The 16,936-nt window shown below is 42.2% G+C and overlaps 2 protein-coding genes across 3 annotated transcripts; one reads left to right on the plus strand and one right to left on the minus strand.

Moving 5' to 3' along the window:
* The first annotated feature begins 5,964 nt into the window (after positions 1-5,964).
* Positions 5,965-9,056, plus strand: hpxb (hemopexin b). The gene is made up of 10 exons (XM_061272735.1): positions 5,965-6,090; positions 6,517-6,542; positions 7,102-7,200; positions 7,300-7,457; positions 7,536-7,689; positions 7,762-7,974; positions 8,062-8,154; positions 8,235-8,365; positions 8,538-8,685; positions 8,752-9,056. Exons 1-10 carry the CDS (start codon positions 6,035-6,037, stop codon positions 9,015-9,017), a joined length of 1,344 nt encoding a protein of 447 aa, XP_061128719.1. The 5' UTR covers positions 5,965-6,034; the 3' UTR covers positions 9,018-9,056.
* A 3,702-nt stretch (positions 9,057-12,758) lies between these two features.
* Positions 12,759-14,446, minus strand: LOC133150291 (gap junction alpha-3 protein-like). Of its 2 annotated transcripts, XM_061272733.1 has the most exons (4): positions 14,378-14,446; positions 13,691-14,235; positions 13,269-13,542; positions 12,759-13,208 (listed from the first exon to the last, which is right to left on the minus strand). In XM_061272733.1, the coding sequence occupies exons 1-4, from the start codon at positions 14,444-14,446 to the stop codon at positions 12,759-12,761; spliced, it is 1,338 nt and encodes a 445-aa protein (XP_061128717.1). The 2 variants fall into 2 exon arrangements, with proteins under 2 accessions (XP_061128717.1, XP_061128716.1); XM_061272732.1 differs by having other exon boundaries at positions 12,759-13,542.
* Positions 14,447-16,936: the final 2,490 nt, after the last annotated feature.

Below are 16,936 nucleotides of genomic sequence, written 5' to 3' on the forward strand. Positions count from 1 at the left end.
CAGAAAATGGATGGATGGATGGATAATATACCTTAATAAACTTAAAATCCACATCCATTTCATCCTTTATTATATTCTTTCATTCTTAAAATGAACCATTTTACACACACATTTTTCACCGCAGAAGTTTCCTTCTAAATTTGTTTATTAAACATACAAATTTCAAATTCAAATGTGCCCCCAAGAGTTTGCCCACTCCTTTTATGCTAGCTGATGGCATTGGTTTGTTATTTTGCCTCCGGACCTCAGAAAAAGGCCTCTCAATAACTTGGCCACCTGCACGGTTAATTTAACTTTAATGCTGTGTAATGTGAGCATCGTCTCATACAGGTCACGAGGTTGGCGCTGATATGCATCCTCCCCATTCCCTCTCAATGATCCGTGATATTTTCCTCTCCTATTTCTCCCCTCCAAAAACAAATATTCCAACCTCAGACTTTTTTCTACTTTCCATCTTGTGAGTACGATTTTGACGCTCTCATGTTTCCAGAATTAATTTGACACCTCAGCCATTCATCCTTTGCAAAAGCCATTTTTCTTTTTCCTCCGTGTGGGTGGCAGGGCTGTGAAATTGCTAATGTGAACACAGTGCTGCCAAGAATTGTTTTGTCACGTCATTCTGCCATCCATTTAACACGTACGCTAGCTGTAATAAAAAATTCATTCTCAAGGGGACCGTCGTGACCCCCTCGCTAGTGGCACCTCTCGTTTCTCGGAAAGTCTTATCTGAAAGACACAGCTCACTTTCAATGCTTTGAGCGGAACAATGAGCGTCTGTGTGACTCCAGGATGAAATTATTTGGCACAGTTGAAGTGTTTTGAAGATTCATGAGGGGTTGGACTTTCAAACCACAAGTGGACATTGTATCAGACTAAAGTCAAATAAAAGTAGAACATGACTTGGTCTAGGAAGCAAAGTCAATATATACATACACATTATCATTTTTTTTATGATGGATCAATTTGGGACCTTTAAGTGACCAATGACTCCCAACATTGAGGTCTAGTAATATATAAAATTACATCCTCAGGGAATGAGAACAATGGTTACATGAGAACGATTTATAGTTTCCAGAGAAACTGAATATTGTGTCGATGATGATGGATACGGTTGCACGCCGCCAATGCCGTGCCCCAGTTTTAGGAGGGAAAAAAAATGGAAGTAACATGAGCCCTCATAAGTTTATTTGTCACAACTGAGTATGCGGGTAGGTCAAAGAGAAACCTTAGAAGAGCTAGTTCATATTGGAAACCACACTGTGATACCCTTTGACAAAACCTTTTCTAGACTGACCTTCTAATTTGGCATTTTCAAGCAATATTTTCTCTTTGTGTCTTTATAGGCAGAAAACACGAACTGATCTGTGTTTTTTGTTTGTTTTTTTACTGCCAGCCACAATGTTACTGCACTCTCAAGATAGAAGACCTCTCCTCGGGTTTTCAGCACTATTAACGCAAAGCATTCCCCGACAAAGACAACTTGCATCTCCAAGGAGCCCAAAAGAGTCCATCTTTACGTTGCGTTCTCTCACCTCACCACTTCCCTGGGCTACGCAGGCACTTTCCAACTTGGAGCAAGGGGAGAGAGAACTGCAAAGCCTCAGGGAGCGCCAGCAAGATGAGATGGATGAATTGAACCGAGAGTTGGACAATGCAGCGATTGACGCACAGAGGGAAGAGCGTTGTCTTCTTGAGAAGGTTGAGCGGCATCACAGAGAAGCCCAGCGTCTCTTGAGTCAGGTGAAGAAGGAGAATTCAGCGGCAATGAGAGTTGTGCAAACACTCATCGATCAGCAACTTCGAAAGATTCGCCAGCTGAAGGAGCAGATCCAAAGATGGGGCGGTGTAGCCGGGGGCGCTAACAAAAATCAGCTGCAGAGAGGGGTGGCCGAAGTCACCCAGCCATGGGAAATCTCACTTACAATTAAAAGGGTCAGCTTCCTACCAACCAAGTCCAAGAATGTATGCTTGGGGGAGGTCAGTATCTATGAGCAAGGTAGAACCTATCCCATTGGTGTCTGTGGCGTCCAAGGACAGAAGTGTGCATTGCACTCAGGGGATTCAACATTTTCAAACACCGCCCCTCTTGAGATCCGTAAAGAACCGTCAACAGTCAAAGCGGGGCAAAGACAAAGTTCGGAGGAGAACACAAAGACAAAGAGTGGGAACCTGCAAATTGGACCAAAACAAAATCCATTAAGTTCTTCTGCGAATGAAGAGTTTAGATCATCAGTGTCTCCCATACCAAGAAATCGTGGTTTATCAGAGTCCTCCCAAGAGGACGGAAATAACTGTTCAGACATACATGGGAGAGACGTCTTAACTGCTTTTCCAGTACTCTCTCGTCAAGGAGAATCTGAAAGTGATGAATCGGATGGCAAATACCAACCAACCGATAAGACCTCCAGCGTCCTTGTCTCGCGTGAAGAAACTTCCTCCCCTCAAGAAAGTGAATCCTTTTCCAGGAACACTCTTGGATACCTTCCCACAAGAGCTAATTCGTTTTCACAAAAAGCCCTATCCGGGTCAGATGAATCATCAAAGGACAGTGGAGGCTCTCCTTCGCCAGCGGCCTGTGAGGATTCGTGTTACATGTGCCCTGAGAATATATCGCTCAACGGATCCTTCAGGCAGGAGCACCGTCTTTCACTTTCTTCTGACAAGTTCTCTGGTAAACTAAGCCCCGTCAGTCATGGTGACAAAAGCGAGTGTAGAGCTATCAGGAAGGTCAATCGAATACGTCTGGCAGCAGAACCAACTCTCAAACAAACCCAGGGACATGACCCAGACTCCCAACCAGACAGCAATATTTTAAATGTCAAGGAACCACATTTCAGTAGCCAGATTTACGTTAGAAAGGTGTGTGGTTTACATTCTGTGAATCCATCCGTGCCAGACATGGAACGGGAGGGATCGCAGAAATACAAAAACAAAGACAACGACGTGGCAGCTTTAAGGGAGCTGGGGGAAGAGGGCGGCAGTTCGCCCGCGCTTGACTCAGCTTATCTGGTCAAACAGTTTGGCAGACAAGGATCAGGCCGCACAGATTTCAACCTGCCAAGCGGTATGCATGCAACTGTTAAAGGCCAGCTCTTTGTGGTGGATTGTGGAAACGCCCGCATTCAGGTGACCGACCCCAAAAAGAACATTGTGCAGCAAGTGTCCACTTCCGGATCAGAGAGATCTTCCCGTATCTGCAATTACTTTGACGTGGCTGTCAACTCAAAAGGAATCATCGCTCTGACCTGCGCTGCCGAACGGGCCGTGTTGGTCTTCAACCGTCACGGACGTCTCCTGCGAACGTTTGGAGGTGCGACGAGTGGTTCCGCAAACCGAGAACTGGACGCTCCCCGGGGGGTTACTGTAAACCGTCAAGATGATTTCTTGGTTGCTGACATCAAGCGTGGCACCCTGACCGCCCTGAAACTGGACCCCAAAACCGGGTCCAGGCTCGAACGTACAGTTGTCACTGGTTACCACAGGCCATACCTGGTGGCAGCTTGTCTCACAACCGGCCTCATGGCGCTCTCAGAAAGAGGCAATGAGACTGGCCGTGTGCCATGTATACGTGTTCTGGAGCCCGGGTGGAATACAATACGAGTCTTGGGGGTCTGCTGCGGCCTTGGGCCTGTCCTATCCTGCCCTTGGGGCCTTTGTATTGACAGCAATGGGGATGTGCTGGTGGCAGACTGGGGCAAGCAGCACCACCGGGTTCTTCTCTACCCGTCCCAGGGTGTCGGCTGGCCGCTAGTGACGGATCATTTGAACAGCCCAAGAGGTCTCGCGCTGCTCCCTGATGGACACATGGCGGTATCGGACAGCATGAATCATTCCGTCAAGATCTATCGCTACAAATGACATGCGGCTGATTACGATGACTCCAAAAGTTTTGGAGAGAACCTTTTGCTTAATTCGTGGATTACATTTGAAGTAGCACAGCATGCAAATTCCAGTATAATTAGCTTGCACTGCTTACTTGTTACTCACCTCTTTTCACGAAATGAGTGAACAAATGTGATTTACTCCTGATAGATAAATGTATATATATATGATCAAATCTGATTGTTGTATCTTGTCAAAAGTGAGACACTTAAATAGCAATAAACTTTAGAGCGTTTCTGAATTATTATTGTTTTTGTTATTTGATAATATATAGTACAATCCCTCAATTGTTATTGAGATAAGTGTGATCCAACTTACAGGTTTTTCAAGATAATTATACAACTATCATTCGGCTGATTTTTTATGCTTTGACTTGCGAGCTGGAGGGCATGTTTATTCATAGTTTTTTTGTAATCAGTGCAAAAATGTATCTATTTAATAATTTTAAAAAAGAAGACGATACCTACAGATAATTCTGCATTTAGTGAGACATTTTAGGTGGGCTTCTGACTCACTGGGCGTTTATTTATTTATTTATTTATTTATTTATTTATTTATTTATTTATTTATTTATTTATTTATTTATTTATTTATTTATTTATTTATTTATTTATTTATTTATTTATTTATTTATTTATTTACATCAATGCTGCTACATACATATACTTCATTATTTAAGATTGCAAGTAGACCCTGAAGTGCTTTCAAGTACCCCTAGGGGTACTCGTCACCCCACTATTTTAGGGCAACGCCACCAATAGCAAGACGCTTTACTGCATGCTTCACTTGAAATCCGCCTCTTACGACCAGGAAGTCACGTTGAAGTGTCACTATATTGTTGGTATGGCCAGTGCAATGTAAAGATTTTAACACTTCAGTTATTGAGTTGATTGTCTAAAACTCTTTTGACCCCAATGAACCTAGTCTGCAGAGGGACTGGTCGCCAATCGGTTTTTGCAGAGCATATACTCGTGCTGCTTGTATATTGGAATATCATGAAAAAGTTGACTCATTTCAGTAATTTCACTCATTGAAGTTTAGTGTTAGTAGTTCTATACAATTCAATATAAAACTTATCATTGGTCTTCCCGATAGTCATTGTAATCGTAATAATGAGATGTCTTGCTATTGTGCAGCCATAATTCTATTCTTTCATGACACAAAACCCCATATTTTTCAAATGTTTTTCTTTTTAGTTTGATGATTATAATTGACAACTAATGAAAATCTCATTCACCATTTCAGAAGATTTTAGTATTGTGGAAAAGTTTGACATTGAAGAAATCTGGTGCCACACTCTAATCAGCAAATTCTTTTCGAAACACCTGCAATGTCTAGTACGGTCGGCTGCGCAATCGTAGGACAGACTGCTGATGTGAGAGTTTTCCAAAAGATACACAACCATTGACCCCTTGACCGAGAAGGGCAAGTGACAACAGGTCAAGAGGCTGGCTTTTCACAGAGCTCTGCATCTCGCCTGACACGAATCGCTCCTCCTTGCACGTTTGAGCAGTGCTTATTGTCACACTGCGTTGCTGTGGTCATTCAGGCAAAACGAGCTCCAACTAAGTACTGAGTGCCGTACATGCTCATATTATTGATGTTTGTACTTTTCACTTGGCCAACAATACTTTTTTTTTAGTTGGTCTAATGATCTCATTTTTTTCTTTGAGATGCTGAATTTGGGAGTTTCTTTTGTTGTCAGTTATTAACATAAGTATTAAAATAAATATTTGAACTGTGGGCATCATGAAGGACTATATTATAATAGACAAGTTTCACTTTCTCTCTCACACACACACATTTAAAATGTGAGTAATAATTATAATGCTTTCAATTTAGAATAGCCTTGGCACACATTCGTTGTTTTCCCCTGTCCTTCTAATCTTATCAGGTAACCCAGTGCAAACTATTAATCACTTGCACACCCACAGAAAGTCAAACTTTGACCACATTTACACGAGTTGCTCTAATTATTAAAATGTGGGCGAAACCACCACGAGACATTCAGTGTGAATAACCGACCGCCCCTGACCGGCACTGCATGGCGCAACCGCTGACATGCTAATGATTCCCATTTGTAAACATTCAAAGACACACAGTTCCAAGTATAAAAGCCCAACTGGTAGCCATCTGATCAAGATCGCTCACCATGAAGCTGTTCGCAACTCTCTGCTTGGGCCTCGTACTCCGCCTCAGTGCATCACTGTAAGTCATTTTTTTGTTTAATTCATTGAAATGCAACACTGTCTATATTTGCAATGTCCTTATAATTTATAACTTCAACTTGATTTTAGTGATACTTTTATTATTTATTCTTATTTAGTTCTTTTTAGTAGTGTGTACGTATCATGCAACCCAAACATTCTGTCAAAAAAGATTTATTTTAAAATGAATCGCATTATTTGGACTTTGTTTTTCCTAAATTGGTACAGTACAGATCGATTGGTCTGTCACTGACCCTGCACTGATTTCAAAACGTTGTTTGCAAAGCGGTTCAATTGAACAAATATGGGTGTGTTGACCGTTGACTTGTGCAAGGTGCTGACTCATCCTGTTATGAGTTGAATTAGAAACTTTACGAACATGAATGGGAAACTTTAAAAATGTTTTCTTTTTTTTCATCCCTGACAGGCCCGTTCCAGATGTAACCAAAGAAGGTGGGCAGAGTTTTATTTTTTTTTATTTTTTTTATTTTTTAAATATTTATATTATTTATGATTTGCACCGATTATTAAATTTGTCCTCTTTTTTTTCTTCCCTTGAGCACATCAAGTTTTCATAATTAAAATAAATACATGCTGTTGGACAGTATAATGTAACTGATGACGTGCATTCCAACTTTACATTCATTTGATTTTCTTGTTTTTGCAATTAACAACATGAGACAGTCCACCGTGCAATAAATTATCAAATTCAGTACATAGTACATATGTATATTCCTCTTCTCATTTTTTACAGATTCAAAGCAAACTTAAAAATATTCATCTCAAAAATGTATTTATCAAATTCCCGTCGTAAGATTTGACCCATTTATCTCTTCCCTGCACAAAACTCAACCAATTCAAACTATTCCAACTTCACATTCTCCTCACATTTCAGCAAAACATTTTTAGTTTAGACATTCTCTACTTGGGGGATTAAGGTGTAGCCTGACCTCCAACTTGGTGTTTATGACTTCATTTGGTGTGTCTCTGTATTTTCCATGCTATAATAAAGATGGAGCTGTCCAAGATGCTGCCCTGCCGAACAGATGTGATGGGATAGAATTTGATGCGATCACTCCAGATGAGAAAGGAAAAATAATCTTCTTCAAAGGTGTGCTAAATTTTATATAACATTACATACATCATCATTTACATTGTGCATTCATGGGCGCATTGTCATGTGATGACCCTTGAGATTCATTTCCTGTAGGCGCCCACTTGTGGAAAGGCTTCCACGGCCCAGCCCAGCTCTCCAATGAGTTATTCAAGGAACTTGATGATGATCATAACATTGGCCACGTTGACGCCGCCTTTCGCATGCACGATCCGGAGAACCACGATGACCACGATCACATCTATTTCTTCCTGGTAAGAGTTGACGCTTGGATTGGTGACGTGAGCTGCTCGAGCTGAGGTGTGACAAATTTGTCCGATTTTTCTTCCAAGGATGACAAGGTGTTTAGCTACTATAATCAAACTCTGGAGAGTGGCTATCCGAAATCAATACAGGACGACTTCCCCGGAGTCCCATCTCACCTGGATGCAGCTGTGGAGTGTCCAAAAGGAGAGTGTGTGACCAACTCGGTTCTCTTCTTCAAGGGTATGTTGGTATGGCAACCTGTGATCATTGTGTTTTTCCAAAAAGTGTAAATGGCTCATGCTGCTCTCACAGGTCATGACGTGCATGTTTATGACATCGCCACCAAAGCTGTTAAAACAAAGACGTGGTCCGACTTGCCCGTGTGCACGTCTGCTTTGCGCTGGCTGGAGCACTACTACTGCTTCCACGGTCACAACTTCACTAGATTCCACCCGGTCTCAGGTGAGGTGAACGGCACCTACCCAAAGGATGTCCGCGATTACTTCACGGACTGCCCCAACTTTGGTGAGCTCATAAACGTTCCCGCGAATGTCTTTTTAGCTTTCAGTTGTTATTATTGTTATGATTATTATTCCATGTGTGGGTTTACAGGCCACGGAGGAAATTATAAAATCCCTAAATGCAGCGAAGTCAAAATAGATGCCATCACCTCGGACAACCAAGGCAAAAAATATTTTTTTGCAGGTAAGGTCGCTTATACCGATAAATATTCTCTGAAACCTCAAGGACAGACAGATTGTGCATGAATTTGATCTACTTCCAAGGACCCATCTACATGCGTCTGGACAGTCAGCGTGATGGTCTTCACGCATTCCCCATAGCGAGGACGTGGAAGGAATTGACCAATGGTGTGGATGCTGTCTTCTCGCACGAAGATAAACACTACATGATTAAGGTAGGTGTCATCAAAACGGCACTTGCGGCCACTGAAAACCGTGATCCAATGACACAATATAACCTTAACCCTTCTTAAAGTGATGCTGTTCAACAATACAAAGAGAAGAAAAAAATCCTGCTTTTATTTGATAGTTTTACACACTAACAGAGGTGCAATACTTCACCTGCAGGGCGATCAGGTGTACATCTATAAAATGGACCCGCATAAGACCCTCATCGAAGGTTACCCTAAATCCCTTAAGGAAGAGTTGGGCATCGAGGGACATGTCGATGCTGCTTTTCTGTGCGGGGATGAAAATACCGTTTCCATAATCCAAGGTAAAACGTTTTGGATTTGACACATTTATCAAACAGAGTGTTAACAGTTCACTTCACTGTTCTCAGGAAAGAAGCTTTACGACATTGATTTGTCGGCCACGCCAAGACATGTGACCAAAGACTACCTCCTGCCCATTTCTGACATTGACGCTGCTTTATGCGATTCAAAGGGAGTTTATGTGTTCAAAGGACCATATTATTACCATTATGAGACTGCCTTCACCTTGGGTATGGCTAGAATAGCCCCTGTGGCTGACAGTATAACCCCCGATATGATGGGATGCCTTGAGTATACACAAACTTCAGCTCACCATCAAAAGCAGGTCATGTGAATAATTCCATTTTGGTGAATAAACATTTATAAAAGGTTCCATCATTTTTCGATCATGTCTGTGTTATCGCCAGTGATTGAAAATTAAAGTCGGCTAAAAATTCTAAAGTAATCTAGACATTGCAAAATAAACTCTCTTTCAGATGTGGCCAGGGATTTTGTTTGAAGACATTGAGAAATGTAACACTGGTTTAAACATCACAGAAATTTGCTTTCCCAATTCCACATTAGTAAAAGTTAAAGAATGAGCATAACAGTCAGTATAACTGCAGCCTACAAGAGTCCAGAGGTCATGCTGGCGTTAGCAAGCATTCAAGGCCCTTTCACTCCCTCCACACTTTTTGTTCAATTAAAATCCCTGTGATTTTCACTAACAATAAAGAGAGTGCTGGCCTCAGCATGGCTTCACACTCACACACTGACACAAATGCTCACAAACGCACACCAAACTGTTTGATAGACGCCGATTGTCAACTGACGACAAACGAAGCAGATGGGCAACGGTACAAAATAAGTTTATTGAGTAACACTGTTTTAAACATCTGAGGTAAATGAACATTTACATCAACATGCTCTTCAACAAAAGTTTATATAGAAAGACTACACACACACACACACAGTGTGGATTAAAAGCAGGGTTTGCACTACTAGGTTTTTGCCATGGAAGTCCCTCAAACATGTTTGTTTAAGATGGAAGTCTCTTGATCCATACACATATACAGCAACAACATAACGACTTTAGATGAATATCTTCATCGTTACAAATGAAATTTCTAAATTCTTTAAAGACAATTCTGTGTTTCTATTATCATCCCCTAATTATAGCGGGCTACAATGTCAATGTGCAATCCTTTATTAAAGGTTAGAAAACAGCTCGCTAACATTTTGTAAAATAAGCCCAGTTTAGAGACAAACGGTCTTTTTTTTTTGGTTGAATTGTAATTTTCAAAGTGCTGGAAGAACAGAATCTGGTGGTTTCATTCACTCTTGCGGGAGATAGCCTCACTTCACCCTCAACCATGGTGATCTGTTTAAAAGAGAGTTAGCTAGCTATTTAACTAAATAGCTATCTTATCTCATTGTACAGTGTTGCAAGTGAAATTCCGTGAGACAGGCAGGAATTTGTGAGAGGGACTGGAAAATAATACCAACCCACATGGGATATCTGTAAAAAAACAAACGGGGGAAAAAAAAAAAAAAAAAGGATCATATCCCCCGACCCCCACCCCGAAACCTAAAAGTCACAATGATAATCTACAGCTAGTCTAGAAAATGAAACTTGTCCTATACAGAACAGCTAGAAGGAAGTCAACCGTTCTGTAACACACTGCAAACACAAGCATCAGAAAGAAATTGTACAAGTCCTCCAACCAAAACAGCCTATTTGGGTTTGGACCCTCGGAGATGCTCAGCTCCAATCGCTCAATGACCTACAGTATGACCGCTGGAGAGGTTTGTTTCTTGCCAATGTCCTCTTACAGTAAAATAGTGAGAAATCTCTAAATAGAACCAGGAAGGAAGAAAAAAAAGTAATTCTGCATCACACGTTGATTGACCTAGGATAGCCTCTACCCCGTATTTATACTGTATACATATTTATAATTGACCCTGATGTAACAGTAGAGATGTGTTTGCATCAACACTGAAACAATGTTAATGAACACAAACACAATTCCAACACACCCATGTGGCCCGTCCAGCCCCGTCATGATCATTAATAAGAAACAAAAGTGCAAACCTGTCTTTATCTCTCCAAGCAAAGACACTAAAGACAAATATGAAGACGTCATACTGCTGCCCCTAAGATCTTAAACTTTAAATGAATCCAGTTATCATCAATGTCCAAATCAGCTTGCGTGTGCTTACTGGTGTATTTCAGGGAATTTCCAGGATTTCTTATCATAAATGGTTTTTCAAACCACAAGGTATGAGTTTTCCCATTTAATGTGGACAAGACGATCAAGCAGCTCGTCTACAAAAAGATCCCGTGGCGTTTTCTTAGTTCAAAGCTTGAAACAAGGTCAGAGTCGCGGCAGGACAAATCCCACCTGCTCACAATACCCCGAGCATCTGACAGTTCCTAGCCAAGCAGAACATTGCCATGTTGTAGCAACCTCACTGTGGGACCGCCCACATTGTCCACCAAAAACCGCTCTGACTTTATTTTCCATGATTCTTAAAAATGGAAGCAGGAAGTAGTCCAATTTCCAGTGCAACGCTCACGCAAATGTGAAAGGAACTAGGAAGGAATTTAATCGTTCCTTTTTATAATTGATTTCCCGTATGAATCGCAACGGCAACATCAATGGCTCAAACAATTGGTTTGCTGACTAGATCCGGGGGGAAAAAAAAGGTGACGCCTGGACGGGACCTGCGTGAAAGCGAGACAACTGGCTTGCTGACTAGAAAAACAGGACCTGCGTAAAAGCGGGATAAAACAACAGGGCTTGTGAAATATGCTGGGCCTCGAGACACTACGTTCAAAACTGAGATGCCCCAGTTAAAACGAGGCAATAATCTTGTGAATATGAATGGTCAAAATGTTTGTGATGGGTTCACAAAGGAACTGCTTTTAATATTGCGAAAAAGGTGAAACCCAATGAGATTTAACCGATGAGCCAAATGTCGTGGTTGTGAAGCAGTAGGAGAAGTAGCAAACCTACTCCAACAAGTTTGGATTGCAAAAAAAAAACATTTGTGAGGAGAATAGTCCCTCCCAGCACAGCTAGCTGTAGCCAGCTGTAGCTTTACGATACCGCAGCTACATCCTTTACACGACTTTTTTGTTTTTTATTTTTCCATAACATAATCGTACACATTCAACGTATCAAATGTTGCAGCGTTTGTGTGAGAAGTCAAGATTCTGGTACAAGCTCGGAGATGCGCCTTGTCAACATTTAGCATGACCTTTTGAACGTGGACCTCACGTCTCTCTTTATAATTGGGAATAGATTATCTAAAGGAACTCCTGATTGTTGATTTTAAACATTTTTTTCCTCAATGTTTTCAAATATTCCCTCCAGTAGAAAAATATAGACTACAATTCTGTCTCCTCTTTTGTTCATCTAAGCAAGCGACATCAGTTACCTCCGCCAAGAAGGTTGTGTTCTCATTGCTGGATTCTTTGTTGGCAGTAGTCCACCCAAAAAAATATTCAACTGATTTCCACAGGACCTTGTGTAGGGGTGGGCCATTAAATATCAGTGCAGATCTGGATAAAGGTGCTGATTTTTTTCAGGCATTCCCAGAAATGGTTATCTATGGAGATTGAACCCATGCTTTTTGAGGGTGATTTTTGAGGTGACCTTGTCTGAGTAATTGACTGCCACCAAAACCTTTGTAATTACCTATACGAAGCACTATTTTTGTCCAAAACAAAACGCCTTAACTCACTTCCACATTGTTCCTCGGCACTGACGTGCCACAAAACGGCATCGAAGCATTACTGTTGTCTAAAGAAAACTCCTCAATTCACATCTCTATAGTTTCTTGGCACCAAGATGGCGCCAATGTTATCCGAATAACAAGTTACACCAAAGAATCAGTGAATTGATGAATTTGTGGATAAGCGAGGATCGTTTGGCCTTGGCAGAGGTCTGCTCTCAGAGGGCCATTTTAGAAGCAAATGGTCATGTTCAGACGTTGGCTTGACTTTGTCCAGTTTATGTTGTTGCTGATGACTGATGGGCACCTTGTGTACTTGTATCCAGATTGATGCAGGATTTTGTTGACGTTGCCGTGGTTACACAGCCAAATCATCAGGCCGAGCCCTGGCGCCGCTGCTCTCGCCCACCCGTCTTGACTTCTGCATATCAGGAGGCTGATGCATCTCCGCTTTGGTAACCACGGTGGAGTCGTCGCTCACCGTTGCTTTCTCCTCACTTGCCAAAGCCTCCTCCAGCGAGAGGAGGTAGAGACGAGCGTGGCAAGGGAGCGTGGGAAAAGTGGAGTGTTGGGACTCCGGCGGAGGGGGGATACTCGACTCCTCCGGCTGGGAGGAGGAGGAGGAGATTCGAGGTGAGGGAGGAGGGTAAGAGCCGGAGGAGTTTTTTCCATTGGCGTCCTCCATTTCTAACGCCATGTTCCTCCAGTTCTGCTTCTCCTCTGTCAGCTGTCTGTGGACTCCTCCATAAATGGAACCAGGCAGCGACTGTAACAGGAGGTCATCTGAGTGGAACAAGGTGCGGTCCATCTTGACAGAACCGGTTGCCGTGTCGGGATTTAAGGAGATTACCTCGGCGGGACTGTCGGCACCCCCCTCGGCTACGCTGCCCCCGACCACACTCACGCTGGCGTACCTCGGCAAACAGTCGAGCGCCGGTGGACTGACCTCCTCGGGAAGAGTCTTGGCGTCTCCGGCTCGCACTGCGCCCAGCAGCAGGGACTCGTTGTCGGCCGCAAACTCATTCGTGACGCTTTGCTTGACTTTCTTCCAGCCCAGGTGGTAGATCTCCAGCAGGTTGAGGACCAATGAAAGGCAAGCCACCGCCAGCATGAAGATGATAAATATCGTTTTTTCAGTTGGCCTGCAAAAATACATCAGGGGACATTCATTCCGGTTTCTAACTCTGCATTGCAATTTGCTAAGATTTGATTGATAGACGCTCGATCAGAGTAACAGGAGGTTGTACACAAACAAAGGTACTTACAGTGGGTAGTTATCAAAGAACTGACCTGGATATAAAGCAGTCCACTGTGTTGGGACAGGGCCAGCGGCGGCATTTATAGAGTGGCCTCAAGTGGAAGCCGTAGAGGAAGTACTGTCCCAGGATGAAGCCCACCTCAAACAGGGTCTTGAAAATGATGTTGAAGATGTAGGTCCTCAGTAAGGCCCCGCGGATACGGATTTTGCCGTGCTCGTCGCGGATCGGCGGCTTCTCCTTCTTCCAACCGCTGTCTCCGTTGTGGTAGAGGGGGTCGTGGTCCCCCGGGTGCCGACCTAACTTCCTGTTCTCGTCTTCCCGCTCCCTCCTCTTCTCCTCCATGCGTACAATGTGCAGCACGTGTCCCAGGTAGATTAGGGTCGGCGTGGACACAAAGATAATCTGCAGCACCCAGAAGCGCATGTGGGAGATGGGAAAGGCTTCGTCGTAGCAAACATTCTCGCAACCGGGCTGCTGCGTGTTGCAAGTGAAGTCGGACTGCTCGTCGCCCCACACGTCTTCGGCCGCCGCGCCCAGCACCAAGATACGGAAGATGAAGAGGACGGTCAGCCAAACCTTGGGAAGCAAGTACCATAAAGGTTTGAGGAACACACAACAAACAACAAAGAACACCTCAAAGTGTGTCTTATATAGTTTGGAATGGAGCTCGACAGAGGCAGAAGTTGTGGGAGAACACAGAACTGGCGTAAACCGTTACCTTTCCTATCACAGTGGAGTGTTCCTGAGCGTTCTCCAACAGTCGCCCCAGAAAGCTCCAGTCACCCATGCTTCACACGCTTTTTTTTCAACCTGGAGAGAAATTGGTCTGTAGTTAAGACACTTAACCACTTAAATGTAGTTGAGCCAACCCTCAAAGAGATTTTTAATGGTGCCTCCTTCATTTGCAATTGACAAAAATCAAATAGCATTGTTTGAAAAACATTACATTGACTAATGAATGGTATTTAGGCTTGCAAAAGAATTACTGCCCAAACACAGATCAATTGTATTTAACTTTTGAGCTCATTAAAAGTAAATAAAATATTATCATTTATATTATAATTGAATCATTATTTGAGAGCAGCTTTATTTTCCCCATTTTAGATGTATATACTTTAGTTTAGAATTTTGGATGAAGCCTAGTCCTTATAGTAGTGGTACCTGGCAAGCCAAGAACTTTTTAGATGGTACTAGGTGTGAGACGTTTGAGAACAATAGGATGTCCGAATTAATAACTTTTAATTGGTCGTGTAATTTTGCCTGAAATCTACCATTGATTTGTTTGGAAGCAGTGGAACACGGAGTATTATGGGACCACAAAAGAAGCAAAACTTACAAATATATCGTTGCGTTGCCAGTGACAAATCCATCGACTAGAAAGCAGAAGAAAAAGGATATCTGCAAAAGAGAAAAAAGCACAAAGTTTGTTTGTGTACGATTAAATCCCAAAATACATGACGTATAGATGAACTCATGGGAGACAGTTGGGTCTTTACATTGAACCCCAATTGCTTTTTTTGAAGAGCAATGCACCAATGTTACATTCACAGCAATGCATGCCACCTTGAAATCAACTTTATACACCAGACTTGTTCATGTGAACGCTTGCAAGAATTTGTGCGTGTGTGTGCGCGCTGCAGGGCTGGCTGGCTGGCCGCTGGACAATGGCCGGCCATCTGTGGGAAGTGAATGAGTGGATAACAGGTTGTCCCTGTTGAATGCTGGACTCATCACATCCCAGGAATGCTGAGGAGGGCAAATGTTTGCCTGGCATCAACTGATATTCACAAACACACACACACACACTTACAGTAGCCTACTCGACTATAGTATGCCTAACGCATCAAATTCTAAGAGGTTGAGCAAGGTTGCCCACAATGTATTTGGTTGATACGCTACGTTTTGGTTGTTTGTTAGTCAACAATACGACACAAAAACTACTCGATAATAATATAAGGAATAATGAACCTGAGTGACCTTAGTGATTGTACACTCTAGTTTACTTCTGAGATGTCATGCCAAGAATAGCGGTTAAATTACAAGATCATATTTTTTTGTTCAGATTTGCTAAATGAAGAGGAATTTAAAAACTACACTGGTTTCTCATTCACCTGCAAATGACATCAGGAGCAGGTTCAGGGTCTTGGGATCAAACCAAAGTCGACCACTCTACCACTGAGCCATGCCGCCCCCTTTTAAAGCATTTCAAGTTTGCAAATGAACCCACATCAAAATATATTCCAAAAGATTTGCCAGCTACACCACTGTGACTAATTTGCATACAGACATGTACATGATGTGTTCACGTGATGAAATGCCACCCGCCCTACAAATAATAGAGAAGCTGCCAGATGGATATTGTCCCAGCGGCGCCGTGCACTATTGATGGCGCCGAGGTCTTTGTCCTCAGTCAAACGGTTAACTCTTGGCCAACTGTTTGCATCCCCTCAAAAAACAAGCATGCAACAAATTTTTAAAGATAAGCAATAAACTCTCTCTTGGTTCCACTTCGACTCATATGGAGGCGCTGGACGTTAACGGGTGGACGTAAACACAACAAGATCTTAGCTGCAGAAGTTCTCCTACCCTGTGCATAAAAAGATGTTCTCAATGGCTCAAAAATATCTTTGGATATCTTTGTCAATTTAGCAGTCTGATATCTCATTTTCAGGTTAACTACTTGACCAAAAAAAAAAAAAACTTAAATGGTATACACACGCACACATGAATGAACTTGTAAGTTGTCAATAGGCTATTGTAAATGTGGCATTTCCTTCACATCTTTTAAATCAAAACAGATGTTCTTTGTTACACTCCTAATATGAGAACCGATTTACATGACAAAACTGCAAACAAACATGCACTGCGCGTTATGCAAGAAAAAATGGAGACAGAAAATAGACACAAATGTTTTAACCTTGCTAAAATATATTTTGGAAAAAATATCATTAAGCTTCACCCTTGACATTACTAACAATCATTGGAAGTAATACGAATATTCAATCCGATCTTTTTTCATTACTCCTAATTTTCATCTAAGTAGCATCCATGTTTCAAAAACAATCGCTATAGTCTAAAGAAAAAAACTAAGCTGAAAAAGTTGCAAGATTTCTTTGCTCATCATTAAGATGATCATTCAAAATTTGAGTGGGGATTAGACACATTTTAATGGTTTTTACTTATTCTGTTCACATTTTTTCAACTCTTCTTCCAAGAGATGCCCAAATGCCTGTTTTCCATCACCATGATCAAAGAAGTAGATCAACATGGGAGATGA

Source organism: Syngnathus typhle, linkage group LG2, assembly GCF_033458585.1.
Source record: "Syngnathus typhle isolate RoL2023-S1 ecotype Sweden linkage group LG2, RoL_Styp_1.0, whole genome shotgun sequence".
Taxonomy (NCBI): domain Eukaryota; kingdom Metazoa; phylum Chordata; class Actinopteri; order Syngnathiformes; family Syngnathidae; genus Syngnathus; species Syngnathus typhle.

Bases quoted from the DNA above. Each gene is read 5' to 3' on its own strand.
- hpxb (XM_061272735.1), top strand. From the start codon at position 6,035: ATGAAGCTGTTCGCAACTCTCTGCTTGGGCCTCGTACTCCGCCTCAGT. The intron at 7,201-7,299 runs GTGTGCTAAATT...CATTTCCTGTAG, and splicing joins AAAAATAATCTTCTTCAAAG to GCGCCCACTTGTGGAAAGGC. The intron at 7,975-8,061 runs GTGAGCTCATAA...GTGGGTTTACAG, and splicing joins CACGGACTGCCCCAACTTTG to GCCACGGAGGAAATTATAAA.
- LOC133150291 (XM_061272732.1), bottom strand. From the start codon at position 14,446: ATGGGTGACTGGAGCTTTCTGGGGCGACTGTTGGAGAACGCTCAGGAA. The intron at 14,236-14,377 runs GTAACGGTTTAC...TTGCTTCCCAAG, and splicing joins ACTCCACTGTGATAGGAAAG to GTTTGGCTGACCGTCCTCTT. The intron at 13,543-13,690 runs GTCAGTTCTTTG...GTATTTTTGCAG, and splicing joins GTGGACTGCTTTATATCCAG to GCCAACTGAAAAAACGATAT.